General features: G+C 36.8%; 1 protein-coding gene across 23 annotated transcripts in view; it reads left to right on the plus strand.

Moving 5' to 3' along the window:
• Positions 1-20538, plus strand: part of MAP2 (microtubule associated protein 2) — a 284797-nt gene extending 264259 nt beyond the window's left edge. For 13 of the 23 annotated variants that reach the window (XM_043577674.1, XM_043577676.1, XM_043577677.1 and 10 more), the window contains 3 exons: positions 12074-12155; positions 16261-16373; positions 16601-20538. In XM_043577674.1, the coding sequence (XP_043433609.1) occupies positions 12074-12155; positions 16261-16373; positions 16601-16816 (411 nt within the window). In that variant the 3' untranslated portion in view covers positions 16817-20538. Of the gene's footprint in view, positions 1-10016; positions 10110-12073; positions 12156-16260; positions 16374-16600 lie in introns of all 23 variants that reach the window. The other 10 variants (XM_043577693.1, XM_043577672.1, XM_043577671.1 and 7 more) reach the window with 1 other exon arrangement.
• The last annotated feature ends 864 nt before the right edge of the window (positions 20539-21402 follow it).

Here is a 21402-nt window from a genome sequence, read left to right on the forward strand (position 1 = left end):
ACAAAAACTCAGTATTGCCCCTTCCTTTAGCACCAAACTTGATTGCTGTCTCACTGTGATTCCGTTCCACAAAGCCCAAGGAGGTATGAAAAATCAACCAAAGAGTTGGAAGAAGTGGAGGGCAGGGGTGGTGCTCAGTATGCCCTCTGCAGAATGACTGTAACATTCTCTAGTAATAAAGTCATCGACAAATGCTTTTTCATACAAGATGTTCTTAAAATATGAGCTGCAAGAAATCTCTTTTAAACAATACAAAACAAAAAACTAATTCTACCAAATTTGATCCTGTAATTCCATAAATCTCATAGTATTCTTGGATTCCTCAGAGTTTTACACACTCCAGAGAATGAAATATTTTGAGTCTTTAGGAAATACCCAAATGCTGTATTACACACCATTTGTAATATTTATGTTTTATATTTATATATAAATATTAGTTGACTAAAATAAATTTAGTACAGATTTTAAAGTATCATTTTAGTTTTTGTTGAGATACCTATTAAAATACAATAGCCAGTAAGTATATTTAGAATCAAATCTCTTTCTATAATCCTTTTGGTTTGTATTTTCCTGATCTAAATGTGGGGTTTATTTGCTTATATTCTAGAAAATACTGATACTTAACATGTTTCTTCTTAGAATCACAAGGGAATATAACTCATCTCCAAAATATTTTCCTGAAAGTAAAAAGAAAATGTAATCAAAATGGAATAATTATTGATATAATTTGACATGGAAATTCTACATGTGACTCCTCAAGGTAGAGAGGCATAAAGAATGGTTTTAGCCTCCGCTTTGCCAGAGTCACTAAGGTTAAACTAGTCCAAAAAATATGAATACTTCATCCTTCTGCTTCTTTACCATATCTGATTGTGAATATTTTTACGTCTAATTAATTGACTTCTACTATACTTGGTAATTCATAAAAGTGACATAAAGATGTCTCATTCTCTTGAATTCAACTAAAATGGCCTCAGAGATTGTCATAATTAAGGGCTAGTAAAGACATATGACACAAAAATTACAGAATAAAAATAGCCTCAAACTCATGCTGTCCTTTGAAGAAAATCTCTTCTTTCATAAGGCAAGTGTTAATCTGCTGCAAAATTATCCTATCTCAGCTGCAGATGACTTGGAAAAATGTCCACAACAGTGGAGTTATGAAGCGACTCTTGTTGGAGAAGCAGGAGATATTTCCTCACCAAGATCAACAGATGGAAGGAAGATACTTGCCTTCTATTTGGTGATAGATGGTACAATGTGTTTAGGTTGGAAGAGGAAATAAATTGGGAAATTGAGGTGTTCTGTAGTTGAACTGTCTTGGTAGGAAAAATACATCACTTAACACTTTAACAGTGTTAATATAAGCTGCAAGAAATCTTTTTCTTTGAGGCTTAAAAGCCTCAAACACAAGGAGTAAGGAGAGATTCTTTTTCTGTACATGTTAAACTGGAGGTTTTGACTGGATGATTCAAGATTCCACTTTACAGAATGACTAGGAAACATTTTTATGTTAAAACATGTTAGAAATTATCAGCATGATATACTAAAGACCCTTGTTATCTGATTGAGGATCCATAAATGCACTCTACTGGGGAGACCGTAGCCAATGGCATGTTGTTCCCAATTATAAATTGATAATCCTAAGATATTTGAATGGATGGTGTTCAACTCAGAATCATTGAAGAGGACAGGATAATAGCAATACTTTCCGTAGAAGGCAAGTTTTATAATAGAGATATGTAGTCTATAGATATTAGGAAAAATAGTCACACAACTCTTATTAATAAATAAAGGAGGAAAATTATAGATGTAACCTTAATTCTTCTACACAGGCTCTATTGTTAAATCTGAAGTGGTTAGACTGTATTCCAATGATTTCATTTTAAAAGCTATATTATTGCTGTTTTAAAGTTTGTATAATCATTAAGAAATGGGAGGGGAAATATGTAATAAAAAATATATATGTCTTGGGAACCCAACAACTTTCAAGTTGGGAAGCTTTATTATTTGCTTGAATCTGAGCATTTATTGCCCTTCCGTATGTATAGGTTGTGTGCTTACATTTATTATCGCTTCTGTTAAAAGTCCAATTTTATATTGGAAGAGAGGCTTAGCTCTGTGGCTCAGTTCAGTGAAGCAAATCAATGCATAATGGAATAGATAAACTAGCTGAAGATGTGAGGAGCTTTACAGAAAGCAATAATATTAATCTTTTCAGCTAAAACACAAATTCATTCTGCTGGAAAGAACATACCCAATCCTAGATTCACTGTACATTGTGACCTTGGTTAATTTAACTCGAGGCTCAGGTAAGACTATCTTAGTGTATTAACTTGAAACTATTTCAATGTAGTTAGCTCCCTATTCTACATGAAATCTAAATCTAGATTTTACAATCAATAGTGTTAGCTTTTTAAGAACACAGCTGCTTGATTTAAACAGAAGTAGGAAAATAAACAGTTTCTCTAAATGCGTGGCATAAAAAATTTAGGCAAGAACGCAGTGAATGGTACTTTTTACCCTTCCTATCAATGGATCAGCTTTTTTATAGGTACTTTGATTTATGTGGAATACTTTTACATGCTTTAACAAGTTTCTCGTTTTTTTCTCCAAAAGCTTTATGAAGATCACTTTATACAAAGAACAATTTTTGTACCCTTGTCATAGTTGAAAGTTACTGATGGGGTGACTTCACAAAAACTATTTTATTTTATAGCTTTTTGGATATGATGGTTAGCTAGATCATGATCTCTGCAAGGACATGTCTATGGATTTGACTGATTACCTTGTGGATTACATACTTCTCCTTCGTTCATGGAACAGTCAGTCATTTTCAGGTCAGCTGCGCTAAAGATGGTGGCATCTTCGAGCAAGTCACACCTGTTAAAGGAAAGAACAGTACTTCTCTTTTATATACAGAATCTTGTAGAATGTGTCAATCTATTACCTTCCCAGTCAGTGTTGCCCTAGCATCTTTTTAAAAAACTTATCTTGAGGAGCACCTGGGTGCCTCAGTTGGTTAAACATCCAACTCTTGATTTCGGCTCAGGTCATGATCTCACGGTTCATGAGACTTGAACCCCGCGTGAGGCTCGGCCCAGAGCCTGCTTGGGATTCTCTCTCTCCCTCTTTCTCTGCCCCCTCCCCCAGTCACACACTCTCTCTCTCCCTCTCAAAATCAATAAGTGAACTTTTTTGAAAAGACAATAGAAACAACAAAATATACTTCTTTTTGTAGTGCCATTAATATAATGTATTTGTACCATCTTAATGTCATACCATTTCATTTAAGCAGATGGTGAGGTCACTTTAAACTCTCAAATTCATGGTTCTACTTAAGAGATTGATAGTATTTTTGCGTTACAACTCATTAAGAATATTCACTTAGCTATTCTAACAAATTCCTTAAGTATGTGCCACAAAGGGCAAGCTGAACTTGAGTAAAGCAATCAGTGCTTCTGAAATGTAATTGGGAGAGAGGGAGGAAGGAAGGAATGGATGAGGGAAATGTGGACAGGAACCTTTTTTAGATTTTCTTACAAAGTTTTAGGTATTAGAAAACTTTTTGGGCCTTTCACGTGTAATTTGAGTAAGTTACTTTTAGTTTCATACTCAAGGAGAAAATGGAATTAATGCTGGAGGCAAGTAATAAATTATACTGAAACAGGGTTTTTTTCTCATTCTGTCAAATTATGATGGCCACCATTGTGAAAGGTCTACTGAGTGCTATTAACATATAAGTAAATTAATAAAATTATAAGCTTTATAAATTAAAAGAGAATTAAAATTTATTTAGATTTATTCCTCATTCTCATTGGGTATTATTTCATCAAACATTTATTAAGACCCTGATGGGTACTCTATGACAAATGGAAAGAGACATGGTCTCCACAATCTAGGCAGAAAAGAAGTGGCTTTTTTTTTTCATTTCCTATCTTCCCCTAGCTGTCTTGCCCTTATGTAATAATTTAAAGTTCTTTCCAAGCCATTTCTTTCCATCTCATTGGGCTATAAATAAGTGCTAAATAAGAAAAGCAATAAAATATCCCATAAGCTTTAAAATACTGTCAATCCAGCATGAAGAAAAACTATTCACTGAATATGCATTATATTATACTGACAAGTGTGTGTGTGTGTGTGTGTGTGTGTGTGTGTGTGTGTGTTTGAAAGTCAACATTATCTCAAAGCAAAAGCTCCTTAATATCATGGACCCTGTCTTTATGCAAGAGAAATTTTATAACTATAATTCAAGTGTCTTTTGTAGGGTAATGAAAAATTTTGGAGCTATGCTTGATAAATATTAATTATTTAAAAACTATGATAAAAATCATTACAAGTTGAGGCCTATAGAGTCCTTTTTATGTTTGCTATTTACTTACAAGCCAAGCAAGGACATAGGAACAACCTTGAATCTCAGATTATTTTCAAACAACTGAACTAAATTAAAATTTTTTTAATGTTTATTCATTTTTTGAGAGAGAGAGTGTGAGTGGGGGAGGGGCAGAGAGAGAGGGAAACAAAGAATCTAAGCAGGCTCCAGGCTCTGAGATGTCAGCACAGAGCCTGATGTGGGGCTGGAACTCACAAACTGCAAGACCATGACTTGAGCTGAAGTTGGATGCTTAACTTACTGAGCTACCCAGGCACCCCCTAAATAAACCCTTTAAAACTTCCTGCCTTGGGGTGCCTGGGTGGCTCAGTGGAAATGACAGCCTTCAATTCTGTCTCTCCCTCTCTCTCTCTACCCCTTCCCCGCTTGTAGTCTGCCTCTCTCTCTCGAAAATAAATAAACATTAAAAAAATTAAAAAAAAAACTTACTGCCTTTACACTTGGTCCACTATTCCTTAAATTTCTTACAAATTTAAACTGAACAAAAAAAATGTAGTGCCAGTGTTCAACCATGAGGTTAATGCCTAAACTCAGTGTCTGTTCCACCAAACATTTCTTTACAAATTTTTCAGCATTATTTGCTTATTCAGGGTTTTTGATGTGGTTCTGTTTTTTGCTGTGTGGCATAGCCTGCACAGAAAAATTGGGCTGTCATCTTGATGGGCCCCTCCAATGTATCCTTTTCCTTTAGAGTTCTGTGGAATTGTAGGTTTTGATATAAACTGTTATTTCTATTTACATGTGCACTCTATTTATTGCTTATATTTGATACATCAAATTCTGAAGAAGTTATAGGTCAGTATAGGCAGAGTTAAAGTTTGAAATAGAGGGGCGTCTGGGTGGCTCAGTGGGTTGAATAAACGGCTCTGGATTTCTGCTCAGGTCATGATCCCAGAGTCGTGGGATCAAGCCCCAAGTCGGGTTCCGTGCTGAGCATGGAGCGTACTTAAGATTCTCTTCTTTCTCTCCCTCTGCTCCTCTCTCCTGCTTGCACTCTGTCTCTCTCTCTGTGTAAATTAAAAAGAAAAGAGACCTTGCAATTCAATAAATAAAAAAAAATTTGAAATAGACTATAAAGTCTATATGCATTTTAATCTGAGTACATGGTTGTTAACAAAAGAGTCTTTGTAAAACATCATCTGTTCCAGAGAACTTTTATTCTTCAGAAATACCTGAGGTTGTCATTTTTTTAAGTGTTTATTTCTTTATTTTGAGAGGCGGGAGAGGCAGAGAGGGAGAGAGAGAGAGAGTCACAGCAGGCTCCATGGTCAGCACAGAGCTCCACACGAGGCTCAAACTCATGACCATGAGATCATGACCTGAGCCGAAACTGAGTCCGATGCTTAACTGACTGAGTCACCCAGGAGCCCATTTTGTTTTAATACATGATACTGCAGGACCCTAAATAGGTTCGATAAATAGTTTTCATTAAAATTGAATGCTACAAAATGGGAAATACTTTTGAGAGAGAAAGAGGGAGAGAAAGTGTTTTTCTAATGCAAGGCCAAGGAAAGGCTTTATTTTTAAGCACTCCTGAGAAATCATATAAAGCCAAGGGAAAAGCTTAATCTCCTGGAAAGTTGAAGGGAAATCAGTTGAGTGTCACTGGCCACTACCTGTTCAAAAGAAAAAAAAAGTATTCTTTCTAAGACAACGTTAGATGGAGGAATAAAGAAGTGATACAGCAATTAAGGATCATACCTAGCTAGAGGTTGTCTGTAGAGCCTAGCACTATCATGTAGGAGAGCCAAGAAGAGAATCCAAACTTTTGAACTCCCAATCTCCATATCTTGCTATCTTGAGCTGCATGTGGATCTTTTGATAAAGAAACCAGCATCAGAGTGTGTCAAATTTAAAAAAAAGATCAAAACACCATTGCTTAAGAAATTCAATTTGACATGGTGATTAATGCCTCTGGTTTATAAATCGTTTTACTAAAAACCATAAACCAGGATTATATTTTCTTTCATTTTACACGTTTCGTATTTCCAACGAAGCTCTGGTAAAAAGAAATTTGTTCTTGCCTTCAGACATATCCTACATTTTGTCTTCTGGTCCTTCTTAAAGCAACCTCATTTGGGGAGAAAAAGAAGTGTATTTCTCTAAAGGAGCAGTCAAACTTCCATGCAGAGAGAGTACAGTGGCATATCATTTCAACTGAACCATCATTATAAAATCCAACTAGAGTCGCACCAGGAATATCCAGAAAGTCACTACACTGTTCTTCCCTAATGTGGTGGAGGAAGATAGAATTCGTAAAAAGTAAAATAAAATAATTCTGATTAATTATTCAATTACATTAGTCTATTCTTTTTAACTCTTTCTTATATGACTCTTATGTAAATGAAAAGTCAACAGTGAATGCAAGCAAGTCGCCAACCTTTGTTCCTGAGACTGAAATCCTTTTTTGCCAGCCTCCCTTGAGAGGGACTGATGGACTGATCCCATGAGAGGGACTGATGGGCTGATCCTTGAAGAATGACGAGTTCCAGACTCAACTTGGAATGAGGCATTCTAGCGAGAGATAACATAAAGAAAGCATGGGAATAAACTTCAAAACGTAAACAAGGGCCTTAAAGTATGGAATGCAACACTGTCTGGCCAAAATGTAAAATTTTAAGAAGCAGGCTCAAAAATCAGAATTTGGAGAACCTGATGGCCTACCAAAGAATTTTTGATGCATCTAGTAGAAAATAGACTTTGGGAGAATTTTGAGTAAGGCAGAGCTTTAGGAAGATGATTCAGTTAATTGAAATAATACGTTTCCCTTCCACTATAAAGTACACAGAAGGAAAGATTGCTACTCTTTCAAATGACTCCATTTTGCATTAATAGTGCAGGTAAAAATTTTGACTGAAAGAAATTGACAAAAAAGATAAAATGTGCTTTAGAGTTAACCTTGTATAATGATTATTCAAATATTTTTTCCTCCGTATCATGAATATAGAACATTAGTTCATCAAATAGAAGTTTGTTATATTTTTTCTAGACCATCTCTGAAATGTCAAAATAATTTTCCCTTGATATATAGGAAAACAAAAGCTCAATGGAAATTCCTTACCCAAAAAAGTCATTTTTATTTAGACCCATCCATAGAGCACAGAGAGTTAAAATTTGAGTCTCTGATTTAGAAAAAGAGCACGAATCTGGAATAAAGCTTTCTCCTTCACAGCAGCTATCTATTTTTCTATTTTGTGGAATGATTTCTGAGGACTGCTGATATTTGTGGAATTAACTCTCTAAGGTGTTAATTATTTGTAAATGATCCCAGAGTTCTTTGCCATGAAGTATTTTGTGATTTTGTTAAAGCATAAATGTGCATCACATGGACTAGGTGGGTGCAAGTTGTCAAGCTAGAGTACAACTTTACTGAGCATCAAGCATGTAGTGCCCAAAGTGATTTTGTTTCTGTCTATTCAACCATCAAGCAAAATGGTGAATGTCATATTCTGCCTTATTTGTTTAGCAAAAACAATATACTCTGAAGCTATTACAAATATGGAAATATGTAAAGAACATACCATTAATGCATGTCAAAGGTCTGCTTCATCTTAAGAATTGAAAAGACATAGGTTGGGAAAGTCTACCATCAAAAAAGACCCCTGGTTGTTTCACTAGAAAATCCATGATTCTCTAGAAAATCTGAGGAAAATCAACAGAAGTCAGCCTTTAAGTTTTAGGATTTTAAGATTTAAAGTGTCTTTAAATAATGCTAGCAATGTGCCCCCTTTAGGTTTGAATCATTTGTTTTAGAAATCATAAAAATTGCCAGTTGATTAAATGTTAGAGTCAAACAGATTCATGCAACTAAAATTGGAATTTCCATTTTTGCAACAAGTGAATCAGATTTAACATTTGGCTTTGATCACTTGGTAATGAGTCACTTGATTTGTATTCTAATGATCTCTAAATTAAAATTTGCAAATGGAATATGGGACCCTGTATCCACAAGGATTAGGAAAAATGGCTTAGATGAATTCTGTTTCATTGACAAAATAATTAGATACTCATGGAGGATAATTAAAAGTATTATTATTTGAAATAATAAAAGGATTTGCTTTCTACAAATAATTTATCTGTGAGGCTTGAGGTGTAATGGCCCTTGTTGACAAAGTTATTTGTGTCTCCATTTTATGTGAAATTCCTAGCATACAACTATACTTATTGTTAGATACAGACTCTGTGATATTACCCCCTTCTTTTTAAATTGGAATTTTTATCATGCCCTAAAGAGTGGCCCAGTCATCATGTTTTCTGAATTCAGATTTTGGCAAGAGGCCCTTTCCTTGGGCAACCGATGAGAGCTGTCAATGATATTTCCCTGTAAGGGACAAGCTCTCTTGTCAGTGGTAGGCAGGCACTGCAATTTAAGCTTTGTCTAGTTAAAAATAGTCAGGACTCAATGTCAACTTGAATTTTTTACTCTGTTTTGCAAATACCAAGAGATGTGATACCACTCTTGGAGAGGGCTGTATATCTAGGATATATTTATTTAGCTTTTTATAATAAGAGGACAAACTGTCCCCTAAAGCATTGAAAACATAATTTCTCTTTAGCTATTTAAGGGACACCGGCAGAGTAGTAGAAGTAGCCAAAGTAAAAATCAAAGAAACAAACAACAAAAATAAACCTTTCTTTCCCTGCTTACGTTATTCATGTGCCCTCCAAAACATGCAAAATGTAAGACACATGAAAGAAGTCACAAGAGCTATTACTTTACACATTACATTACACTAGAGTAATATCTGTCCAGATCTAGATTTGCTATTGTCCTTAAGATGAATACTGAACTTTCTGAAAATAGAAATAAAACGCCTAACCTCAAACCTTTTGGACCTAATGAAGGCCTGGACTACCTTTACATGACCTAGTATAAGTCAGCTAACTAATGGTCCTTGGTTTGCTTCCTTCTAAAAATGGAAAGAATGCTTCCACACCAATCATCCAAGGTTTATGGCTGTTTATGAGCAGCTGTCAGAGACAGGCCTCTCAGAAGACCACTGAACCAAACCTGCAAGGCAGTAGTGAAGCCCTTTCAGCAGAGGAGGCCCTGAGCCTCCTTGTTGACCCCCTTGGGAAAGCAAGGGTTCTTCCACTGGATGTATAAGAACCCTCATCTATGGCATTCAGCCCAACCAGTCATGAACCTCACCTGTGCTATGTCAACCAATAAAAAGTCAAATGTACCAGGTAATTTATCATTATGATGGCTGACACTGTAGGATTTAAGGGGGTAGGGCATCTACTACACTGAATTACACTATTGGGCCTTTCATAGAGTAGACCTGAGTCCCAGCATTGTCCACAGTATCAGGAGCCTCCCCATCACAGATGACCCAATTTTTATTTTTCTATTCTTCTCATCATTTCCAGATTACACCTGCCTGCAACTTGGATATCTAAAGTTCTTGAGCATTTGGCCCTTGGGGATTCAGGAGAATAGGGGCTCATATTTATATGATAGATCTGTTCTTCAGTTCCAGTGTTAGTTTTTTTTTTCTCTTAAATGATTATGTAGGTGGAAGGAAGTTTGGAGCCTCCTTGGCACTGATCCATTCTGGCTCCCTATACCCAGCATACTGAAAGAAAAATGCACGGTGAAGTTACCTCCAATTCCTTTTAGGTTAGGATTTTAAACAAGAAGATCGATTTTAGCAAGGTTCAGTCCAGATGTGGTTCCAAGGATAACATCAAACATTCTGCTGGGGGCGGAAATGTAAGTAGAAGCTTCTATTAGAAAGCTGTCCTGATTGTGTGGATCCATCTGCACAGCCAGCACACTGTCTCTTTTCCCGCCTTCCTCACAATACACACCCCCCCTTCTTGTTGCTGCTCCACGTGTGCCCTGGTCGGGGAGCTGGTCACCCTTGCATTTTTGCTGGTGGACTTCCCATCCTTCCCTGTAAGGTCATCAACAAATTTCTTTCTTTGAATTGAGGAATAAAACCTTAATGGACTGCACAGTGGTTTTCAGGGGGATGGCAAACTCACCTCACTTGCCAATTTTGTTTGCTGGCCTTTGGCTTCAAGGTATTTCCTCATGCTGTCTCTACTCCCCAACAGAAATCAGCTGGGCACACACACATTTATAGTTCCATTTAAATTACTCTTGAAGCAAAGGCTGATACACTTGAAAGTACCTAAAGTGTATTATGACAGTCTTTTGTCCATCGCTATTCATGAGAGTTAGGATATCATTTGCAATAATGCAAAACTAATGAAACACAGTTCATGTGTCATTCAAAGTCCCAATATAAATTTTGTCTTGACGGGATTATGTTTTCTGTGCCTTGAATTGAGTGGAAATAATGTCCTTTGAGAGGAAGGGAAAGATGAATCCATGTTTCTAAAATGTAGTTGAGGCAGAGGCAAACCCAAGGTATAGTCAGCATGATTCTTCACAAAATAAGAATAATAAAAGAGGTGAGCCAGGCTGACTGTCTGTTCTACAGATCCTGTCACCTAAAACTTCAGAACCTGGCCATCTGTGACTTAAGTAATTTACAGTGTAAAGTCCAGATTTCTCACCTGTTTAATAACTCTTGGCTCCTTGCTCCTCAGCTGGGCAGAGATGGAGTCAAGCAGTGAAAGGGGACAAACAACTGCCTTCTACCAGGAACTGTCACCTCTTGCTTGAACTAGTCCCACTGAGCATGAAAATGTCACTGTCATAGGAAGTCCATAACAAGGTTTGCTGGGCTCCTTTAAGGGTGCTGGGCTAAGCCTCAGGATCAGTATTTACATTGACACGTTGCCCTCCTCCCTGTGTCCTGACTGTAAGTGCAAACCATGTGATACTTTCACAGAAACAGTCTCGGTCCTGGGAAATAACTGGAGGGTATCAAAGGGTGACCCCTATCCTCTACTGCAGGGCCTGCTGGTCCAAACAGCTAAGTGGCAAAGGATAAATGAGATAACTAACCATCTTAAAGAAATTAGGGGAGCTTCCAACCTCCAAAACAATAGTCTTAAACTTTCCTCTAGAGAAGAATCACTTGTTCAAATATGCAGATTCCATGGCCTCATTTCCACAGTGTCCAATTCAGTAATCCCATGTACATCTAATGCAAATGGACAACAGCCCACATTTGGAAAAGCACTGTTTCTAACACAGGGAGAGGAAATAATTTCAATAAAATACAAGAAAAAATGTTAATACCATCTTATAATTTGGTGTATGAGAAAAATTCCATTAGCCAAGACATGACAATAGTATTTTAGAAAAGCATGGTTACAGCTTTCTTCTTGTATCTTAAAGCAGTGGTGGTCTTCTTATATCTATGAGCAATGGTGGTCACTTTTATGTAAAAATCACTTTTAAAAAAAATAATTCATCTCTTCACTTGGCTTTTTGCTTATGGAAAGGTTTAACACCGTGTGGTTTCATTCTCTGAGTGGAAGCTTGCCCTATTAATCCAGGTGTTGCTATCCTCTTGTGGCATGATCTGTTTTCTACTAATCTTCTATCCTAGGATTTTCTTTCACTTCAGTCCTTCTCCCCAACCAAACGTGGGAGGATATTGGGAGGTTATGTTTTCCTGTGTGTGTGTGTGTACTTCAGTTTGGGTTTCTGTGTTGTTGGGTGTTGTGAGCTTGGATATGTTTGTGGGTTTTGCATATGAGCTTGGGAGCTTGTCTATGTCCCAACCATTTTAAGCATATTTTATGTGGCTCATACAGGTACAGATTGTTACCAAGAAGATAGACCTAAGCCATGTGACATCCAAATGTGGCTCTCTGAAGAACATCCGCCACAGGCCAGGTAAATAAATTCTTCTTAGTAGTTAGAGAAATATTAAATTGTGTTTAAGAAATTGACAAGCAAAATTTTTGTTATGAAATACCTAATTGGAAAAATGTCTCAAAATCCTGAAAATTCATGCTTTTATTAATAGAAACTTAAGCTAGAAACTTCAAGCCATCTTCATTTGGACAGATAAACTTCAATATCACAAAGAGGCCACATATCATAGGACAAGTTCAAAATCAAAAGATATATAAAATGCATTTATCTCTACGTTCTCAACCTGCACACTGGAATTCTTTTAAAATATATAGTCCATAAAATACCTTGGGCCATGTATTCATACATAATTACATGAGCTGAAATTAGCATTTCCAAAGATTTTTCATGAAAACGTTTTTTCTACATTATGTGAAATAGGGTTTGTGCTTAAGCAAAGCTGATGAAATGTGTTTATCTGCTGAATTTCTCAGATCCTATAGTAGGTCAACAAGCCTTACGAACCCTCAGCAGAATGCAGTGCTTAATGGATCCATTGCTTGATGCGGTGCTCATCCCAATTTATTTAACCATTGGCATCTCGTTTTTCTAGAATATCCTATGGGACTAGTGGTCTAAAGTAGAACTTATATTCATACTTGTTGGGAATTATTTCATCTTTAAAATCTAAATCTAACATAAGTCATTTTTTATTCTGAGTATCATTATCACATATTTTTGTTAAATTCTACCTGCATGCCTATGTAAATAGTGGACAACTTTCAAATTTATAATTTTCTTAAGAATGTTTTGACACAGTATATACCATTGAATTATAGAAGGACACGATGTTAGTATGCCTGATAACTTAATTAAACCAAGTAATAGGTTATTACCATTCATTATCTCAAATGTTATCAGAAATGAGGGATAAGAACTGCGAGCCCCAGAGCACCTGGGTAGCTCAGTTGGTTAAGCACCGACTCTTGATCTCAGCTCAGATCTTGATCACAGGGTCGAGTTCAAGCCCTGCATTGGGCTCCACGCTGAGCATGAAGCCTATTTAAAAAGAAAAAGAACGACAACAACAATTGAGTCCAATAAGATTTGTGACCAAGAGAAGATTATTAGCAATGTACTAATTGAAAATTAGTTGAAAACCAAATGTAGATAGGATAAGTTTCAAAATGAATAAATGCATTGGAAACATGTCTAGGGGTCAGGCTTCACTTTGAGAAGGTGTGTTCATAAAGTAAATCAAGGAGTTAGAAAATACATATATGGAATCTCTGTTGGTTCACGACCCTCTTGGGAGCTTCCCTGGTATAATCTGAAATTGGCCCCTGTACTCAGAAGGCAGGAAGAAACTGAAGAAAGAGGCAGGCCACTCCAGGTTGGCAGTGGCAATTTTAATAAGGAAAGGGAATTTACATATGATGTTTGTCTTGGGTAGCAGTAAGGTGGATCCCAACACCTACTTGCAAATCTTAGAAGCTTATAAAGAGGCCTTAACTGGGTTTAGTCATGTTTACAGTGTGGCTCTCAACACCACATCGTTATCACAGAGCTATGTCTTTCGAGCAGCCTCTGGAAGCAGGAAAGGCAAGCAGAACCCACATTCCCAGGACAGGGTAGGGAACGAGAAGTCTCTAAGTGCCCAGGTCCAGCTCTCAGGTCAATCAGTGGTCATGTCTTTTTGTAGATTATCCCCAATAATGTCCAATACTAATTTGAGAACTGTTACCCTGGAATTAGCTTCTCTTTCATTCCTGAGGCAGCAGGGACATGGTGTCATACTGCATATCGTCACAATTCTGTCTGTACCTCAAGCTTACAAACACTTAGTTGACTCTACTGCTTTGTCAACATGACAAGTATTTGGCCATACCACCTATTTTCTTCCAGAATGCAAAATAAAATTTTGAATTCTTTATTTTAGACAATAGGTATTCCATTAGCCAAATTCAACCAGACTCTTGATGCACAGAAAAATGTTACACAGTTAAGGAAATAGTCTATGTAAGATTTATTGGTCATAAAAGACTATTGTCATAGACTCCCACCTATTTCTAAATCTGGATCTTACTTTTCTAAGAACTGCAGCAGATGACTAAATTCATAAAGAAGTGTTAACACTATGATCCTTGACAACAGCAAGCTTTTCACAAAGTTACTTTGAAATGTGGAATATGTACAGAGAAAATAAAGGCAACAACTCAACACCTGGAAGCTCAACTTTAGGATGTATGAGGCCTGATAAAGATTATAGTCCTTCACAATCACGGCTCCTGGTGGGTGCCAGGATTCTTCAGGACCAAGGGGATAGATCCATGAATTCAAATGGGCTTCTCAATAGTTATGTAAGTTTCTAGTAGGCTTTTCACAAAAAGAGACTTCTCGAGCTTCCTTTCCTGAATATATTTGGGGTCAACCTTACATTTTTTTTTCTGTCGTAAAATAGAATTCAACAAAAATTTTAACACAGTTATGTTGACACAACATAGAATCATAAAAGAGAGCTTGAAAAGGCCACTTCTATTAAAGGCTACCAAAAAATAATAGAAAAGGTCCCAAGAAAGTGGATCTCATCTAGAGAATTCAACATCCTCTATGCTCTAATCAAGATAAGTATGTTTTATAAATCACACTAATCCCATCACAACTAACAAGTGAGACCCACATGGCCAGGTGAAATGTTGGAAGAATAAAATTTATTGCAATAATACATATTTTGAGGTAGGGACAACTACATGTCTCCTGTAAGCATGAGCTAAATAACATCATGCACATCCTAAACCTTCAGAAGAACGAATGGATATATCTTCAAAATGTAATCTAATCACACCATTTAATTTCAAGGGGCACTTTCCCAGGTAGTTGGGTGTCATTGTAAATGTCCAGGTATCATATGAGAAAAATACTGCAAGGTCTAAGTCTGTGAAGACTTAACAGACCTTTCTTTGCTGACCTTGAGAGATAAATAAGCGTCAAGAGTCCAAAATTGAAAAACCTTTTCCATGTTTCTCCCAAGTCAAAATCCTAAGACAGATGCAATAATAGTAGAGGATCATGTCATTTACCACTGGCCTTTCAAAGAAATGCACACAGCCAAAACCAAATTGCTAATCAAAGTGAAAGCAAATCTTAGGTGGAGAGGTAAAGGAGTCTAATTCAGACTAGAGGACAATGGATACCAACTGGGCTTGAACTCCTTGCGTTTGCAAGATGGAAAAGGCATGCAGAGATAGGGGCATCACTCTAAAAGGTGGCATGTTGGCACTCTCATCTATCAGTAGATCCTCAAATTTAAGACTAGCATTTAGGGAAATGGCATGGTCCAAACTGTATCCCCATTATCAGATCAAAATGAGTGTAAGATTGGTCCTATGGCATCTGTGTAAGAATGGGATCTCTTCATGTTCTCCTCCTATTACTCCATCTGCTAATGATAACGGGACACTCTCAAAACTCTCTAGTTATAAACCACTTAGTTTCCAGCTCGAATTTCATCAGTCAAGCTCTCAGTGTTGAAATTTTACAAATGAATATATGACCCATATGTGCACCATTCCTAACCTATAGTTTTTTGGAAAAGTGACCTATTACCATGAAGAACATTAAAGAAGATTTTCATTTCAATTTAATTTGTACCCTTAAGCATAAGAGATTGGATGTTCCATGTTTTAGAAAGGGTGAAAGAAGATATTTTCATTGTGTTATTTTTAGAGTTTTTGTTGATAAGGAAATGCCCCTCATATATTTTAGGTTAGACATAGGTAGATTGTTAAGAAGAATTTATTAGTTGAAAAGTAAAGAGCAGAGGGGATAAGTTTCAAAATAGATAAGTGCATTGGAAACTTATCTAGAAATCAGCCTTCACTTTGGCTTAGAGGAAAAAGATATTAATATGTAGAGCAGGCCATATACTGGTACAAAATAAAGATGTCATTACCTTGGGTGGTATGGGAATAATGGTATGGACTGGAATTCTAAAAAAATCCCCATCACATCCATGGTCAAAAGAATAGTAAATGAAGTTTGTGCTTTGTGATGGTCTATCTACTGAAATCATTTTAGGGAAATAGTCACCACAAATAGAAGATGTCATGGTAGCAAGGCATTTAAAAGCTTTGTCCTCTCACAGGTGGTGGGCGTGTGAAGATTGAGAGTGTAAAACTGGATTTCAAAGAAAAGGCCCAAGCTAAAGTTGGCTCACTCGACAATGCTCACCATGTACCTGGAGGTGGTAATGTCAAGGTAAGAAACAAGGTCGCGAGCCGAGCCTGTCTTATTTTGTTTTGTTTTAATCCTTCTGAAATACTCCTTATCAAAATGGGTCCCAGATGGAAGACCTGGCCATAGAGGAAGTAGAGATGGCAGAGCTGAACAGAAGTGACATTGACATCAGCTCTGAGACACGATGGGAGGTCTAGGGGCCATTTAAGATGCTTGAGTTAACAAGGACTGATGTTTGTCTTGAACAGATTGACAGTCAAAAGCTGAACTTCAGAGAGCATGCTAAGGCCCGTGTGGACCACGGAGCTGAGATCATCACGCAGTCCCCAGGCAGATCCAGCGTGGCGTCCCCCCGACGACTCAGCAATGTCTCCTCCTCTGGAAGCATCAACCTGCTCGAATCCCCTCAGCTTGCCACTTTGGCCGAGGATGTCACTGCTGCACTCGCTAAGCAGGGCTTGTGAATATTTCTCATTTAGCGTTGAAGTAATAATATTTAGGCATGAGCTCTTGGCAGGCGTGGGCTCTGAGCAGGTGTTATATTCATTCTTTACAAACCATAAAATAAATAATCTCATTCCCAAACTGTAGTAATTGTTACAATTTTATAAAAAAAAAAACAATGAATAGTATATGCAGAAATTGACTTGATTTCCATTTGCAACAGGAAGACACTGGCTTTACATGAGTACAGTTGGACAATTATTTTTGCTCTGCTCTGTTTTGCATGGAGTATTATTATTTTAAAACTTGCATTTTTACCTTTCATGTGCCTGAAGGCTATCCATACATTCTGAAAGGCCTTGTTGAAATCCAAGCTGCTCATTTCACTATTCTGTTGCTGGGTGAAAAGATAAAAGCTGCCCATTTTAACTTATTACAGGTTAAATTAAATCAAGGAGTCTGATTGCAGGAAGGAAAGAGCATGTAAGAAATAAGTTGTTGTTTTTTTTTTTTTTTAAGTGTTATTTTGTATAAATGGGAAGAAAGATTCAGTTAAGTTATTAACATTTGGGACCTGGATAATTATATCAGAGTATAAGTCAATCCAATAAATTATTTAACTAATTAAAAATAGTTACGAAGCATTTGATCTGTGGTTGAGGAAGTGGTATAAAAGTGCATCTCTTAGGAATGAAGCACTTTCATTAGGATGGGCTCGTGTCTGATTAGAATGTCAGTTGATCAGCTAGATTTGTGTCCACACTACCAGTTTCACACTCCCTTTCCATCTGTTTGATACAGTATTATAGATATAAATATATATATATATTTCTCTGTGGCCATTTGTGATACTTCCTCATATACTTGAATATTATACTTCCTTATTCACAGTATCTGTGTCTCCTGCACCCTTCGGTGTTGCAATTTTAGGTATGTGAAAGTAGATGTTAGCAGGGTTCTTTCCCTACTCAAAAAAAAAAAAAATACATTAAAAAAGAACAAAAAGTTTTAGCATGAAGTTGCTTCCTGTAACAACTCAGAGCTGTAACCCTGTTTTAGTGCCAGATACAAGTCTCTCCCGTGATGCTAGGAAAAATTTTTTTTCTTTCCTTTTACCAACATGGAGTTTGTGGGGGTGGGTCCAGTTATACATTGAAAGGGTTTACAGATTGGTTTAAGATTATGGATTTATCTCATTTTGAATTATGGAATAGTTTGGGTTTTATTCCTGTAATCATTCACAAAACAGACTTCTTAGGATTTCTTTCTTTTTTTTTTTTTTTTTTTTTTTTCCATTTGCTAAAGTTGAAACTCACAGAGGGAGTTTGGGACATGTTGCCCCACTCCTCCAAAAAGTTACTGCTAATTAAATTACCTGATAGAAAACATTTGGCTTTCTTACCCAAAGTAAAGATCCCTTGATCAGAAAGGACAAATACAGTATTTTGAGAAGGTATAGCTACAAAACATTTGAGATACAGATATCTAAATCAGTTTTTTCAGGACTTCCAACATTGCCCTCTGTAAAGGAACACTATATGACTATTACTTATCAAAAGGTAATGTTGGTCTGGCTTAATATTGAATCTAGAAATCACAAATGAATTAATTCCTCTCACAAATCATTCATTTTAGACTTGTGAATAAGCAATTTATAGTCAATGGCCTGAATATGCAATGAGTTACCAGTCTGGGTGGATGCTCTTATGTATTTTATCTCTGTTTTTTCTTGCTCGGGGCTGGTAGGTTGGATATGAACAGTCAAAGGCAAATGGTCTGATAGGTGTTTGATCTCCATAAGCCAATTCCTGAATATAAAGGAGGAAATGATGAGCATGGATGTAGCAATGAGGAAGTATAGTAGTATCTAAGAACACAGCCAAGGGATACAAAGACAGACACAGGTACTGCCATTTTGTGACCACTGGATATTGCAACCAATGTGACTCCCATCAAAAAAACTCTAGGAGCAAAATCATATCATTCATTCTCAACAAGGAGGCTTTACATAGGCAAACATGTCTGAAAATATAAATCAGTTATTTTATACGACAGTCAAAAAATTAGAAACTGCTCAGTATGACCATGGATATGTCTATTTTCTGCCTAGTAAGTGCTGTGATGTGGATTTGACCAATCTGAGCATTTTACTCATCAGCTTCCCTTGAAATGCACCAGAAAATAATGGAAGAAAGAATAGTTATATGGAGACTTATGGTACTTTCTTACATGTTTGATAGTGTTAGATAGTGATTAAAGTTCTCTAGAAAGAAGTTAACAGTTGGTTAGGACAGTCTTAACCCACAAAATAAGCATTTTTTTATCAATCTGGTTTAAATTTTTTGTAAAACTTAAGAATAAGTAATTATGCTGTACATATTAAAATTCCATTTTCTACAAATACTTGCCCCAAATAAAGATTATATAAAGCACTAAGTTTAACTTAGATTTGGCATTAAAACAAATGTTTATTTCAAATCACAGCAAAATTATAATGAATAAATGCCCTTCCTTTGTATGGAAATGTGATTCTTTACAATGTTAACAAAAAGAAACTGATAATTTGTACCAATGGAAGAGGGAAACACACAGGCTAAATGTCTTCTTATGGGAAGAGGGGGTGGAACCTATCTTGCCTTCACTCTCAAGATTAACGACACAAATTAAGCTTTTTGAACACCACTCTTGTGGGGATACCCATACGCTGATCTAGAAATTAAAGCTTCATAGTTCCAATTCTAGATCTACTAATGCCAGTTTCTCTCTGGCTTTAGCCTTTGAGAACCTGTTTAAGGATACATAAGTAATCCAGAGCTGTGAAGAGTTAAAAGGCCAGCTTCTCCAATGAACTCACTCTCTTGGGTCACCTGCAACCAATAATTGGGTACTTCATAATGACGCAGGGAAGATCCAAGTTCCTGATGAGTTTCAAAGGCCATGTTCATTTAGGAACCAACTCTCTCTGGATTCTCCTGCTGAGTTCCAGCAGGGTGATAGGCTGAAATCCCACCCACAAGCAAGACACCTGTGTAACACCAACTAGGTTTGGCTAAAGAAGGCTGAAGAGAGAACTCTGTTAAATGGAAGAATCTGCTGATGGTAGCTGGTCTTCTTCACACATTCATATAGTAATACAGCAGGAAATAGAATCATCAGTCAAAATATAACATCATGTCGCTATTGTTAAAGAAATCATCTCAATGTGGTTGATTGTGACATTGCTACAATTACACTTTTTCTCCTATTTTTCATGCCACAAAAATGAGGAAAATAAACTATTCATGGTCTAAGTACCCAAAAAACAAAAATACATTCATGACTTGGAAAGACAAACTTTAGGCATTCCTTCCAAGATTGATGTGCTAAAATCAACACTGATGTTTGTGTTTTTACACCTAGGATTTTTAGCCTGGGTGTGTAGGTTGAGGCCAAGTCCCTCTGCAGGAAATAGCTTATTTTTAAACTTAGAAAATGTCAATCATGAAAATCTACTTCAACTTTAGCAAAAAGAAAAAAAAATCAACACAAAGTATACTCTGTATGCTGGGATTCCAAGGTTCCAACATGCCGCTACAAATCTCTGGGGGGTTTCTTTCTTCTGATAATTCTAGAGCCTGTTACCATAGAAAGGCATTTCTTCAATGGCTGGTTGTAGTTAGTTCATGTTTTTCAATCAAAATTTGCAAATGTATTTGTTGCTGTATAGTGATTGTTTTGCAAAATAAAATTGCTTGTCACCTAACTTATAGTTTCAGATTGTTTCTTCTCTGGAAAAAAACATTATACACACATGCACACACAGTGCTCAGTTCAATCAAGGAAAAATTATGCTGAGAAGGCTACAATTATCCCCCTAATTCCTACTGTGTACCAGGCTTCATCTACTACTGTATTTAGCAGGATGCTATCTGTTTTAAATGACAGAAGCACAGATCAAATTGACTTAAGTGACCAACAATTCAAGCCTCAGGCATGGATGGATCCAGGCATTCAAAAGATGTCATTAGGAATCTTTCTTTTTCTAAATCTTAGCTCTGCTGCTTCTGTGTTGGCTTTATTGACCTTTCATGATGGTCACTGGAAGCTCCAGGTTTTACAACCCACTAAAGAAAGCCTCCTTCCCACTAGCATTAGCCAAGGTCCCAGGTCTGAAAATCATTTAACTTTGGGTCACCTGCTTACTTCTGCTGATTGCCCATGGTTGGGTCACATGATTAACTCTATCCCAGGCGGTTGGGGTAGGAGGAGAGCAAAGGAAGAAGTGGTCTTATCTGGACGACATAAACTAATCGTGAAGAGGAAATGTTCCCTTCTAATTAAATGTTCTGTCCTAAGTAAAGTCGGGTTCTACTGCTAGAAAAAAGAGGAATTGATTCTGTGCAGGTCCTAATGTGGACTTCCTGTGGGTCCATATGCCCTTTTCACTATCTTTATTCAATCCTTTAGCTTCTTGCTACTCAAATTGTGCTCAGGCATCACCTGGGACCTGGTTAGACATGCAAATTCACAGGCTCCACCCCCATGCCAACTTCCAGCATTTCCCTAGGTGAACCAGTCTGCATGTTAAAGATGAGAAGCATTCACCTCTTCTAGTCCAAGGGGAAAG

Source organism: Prionailurus bengalensis, chromosome C1 (assembly GCF_016509475.1).
Source record: "Prionailurus bengalensis isolate Pbe53 chromosome C1, Fcat_Pben_1.1_paternal_pri, whole genome shotgun sequence".
NCBI classification, from domain to species: Eukaryota; Metazoa; Chordata; class Mammalia; order Carnivora; family Felidae; genus Prionailurus; species Prionailurus bengalensis.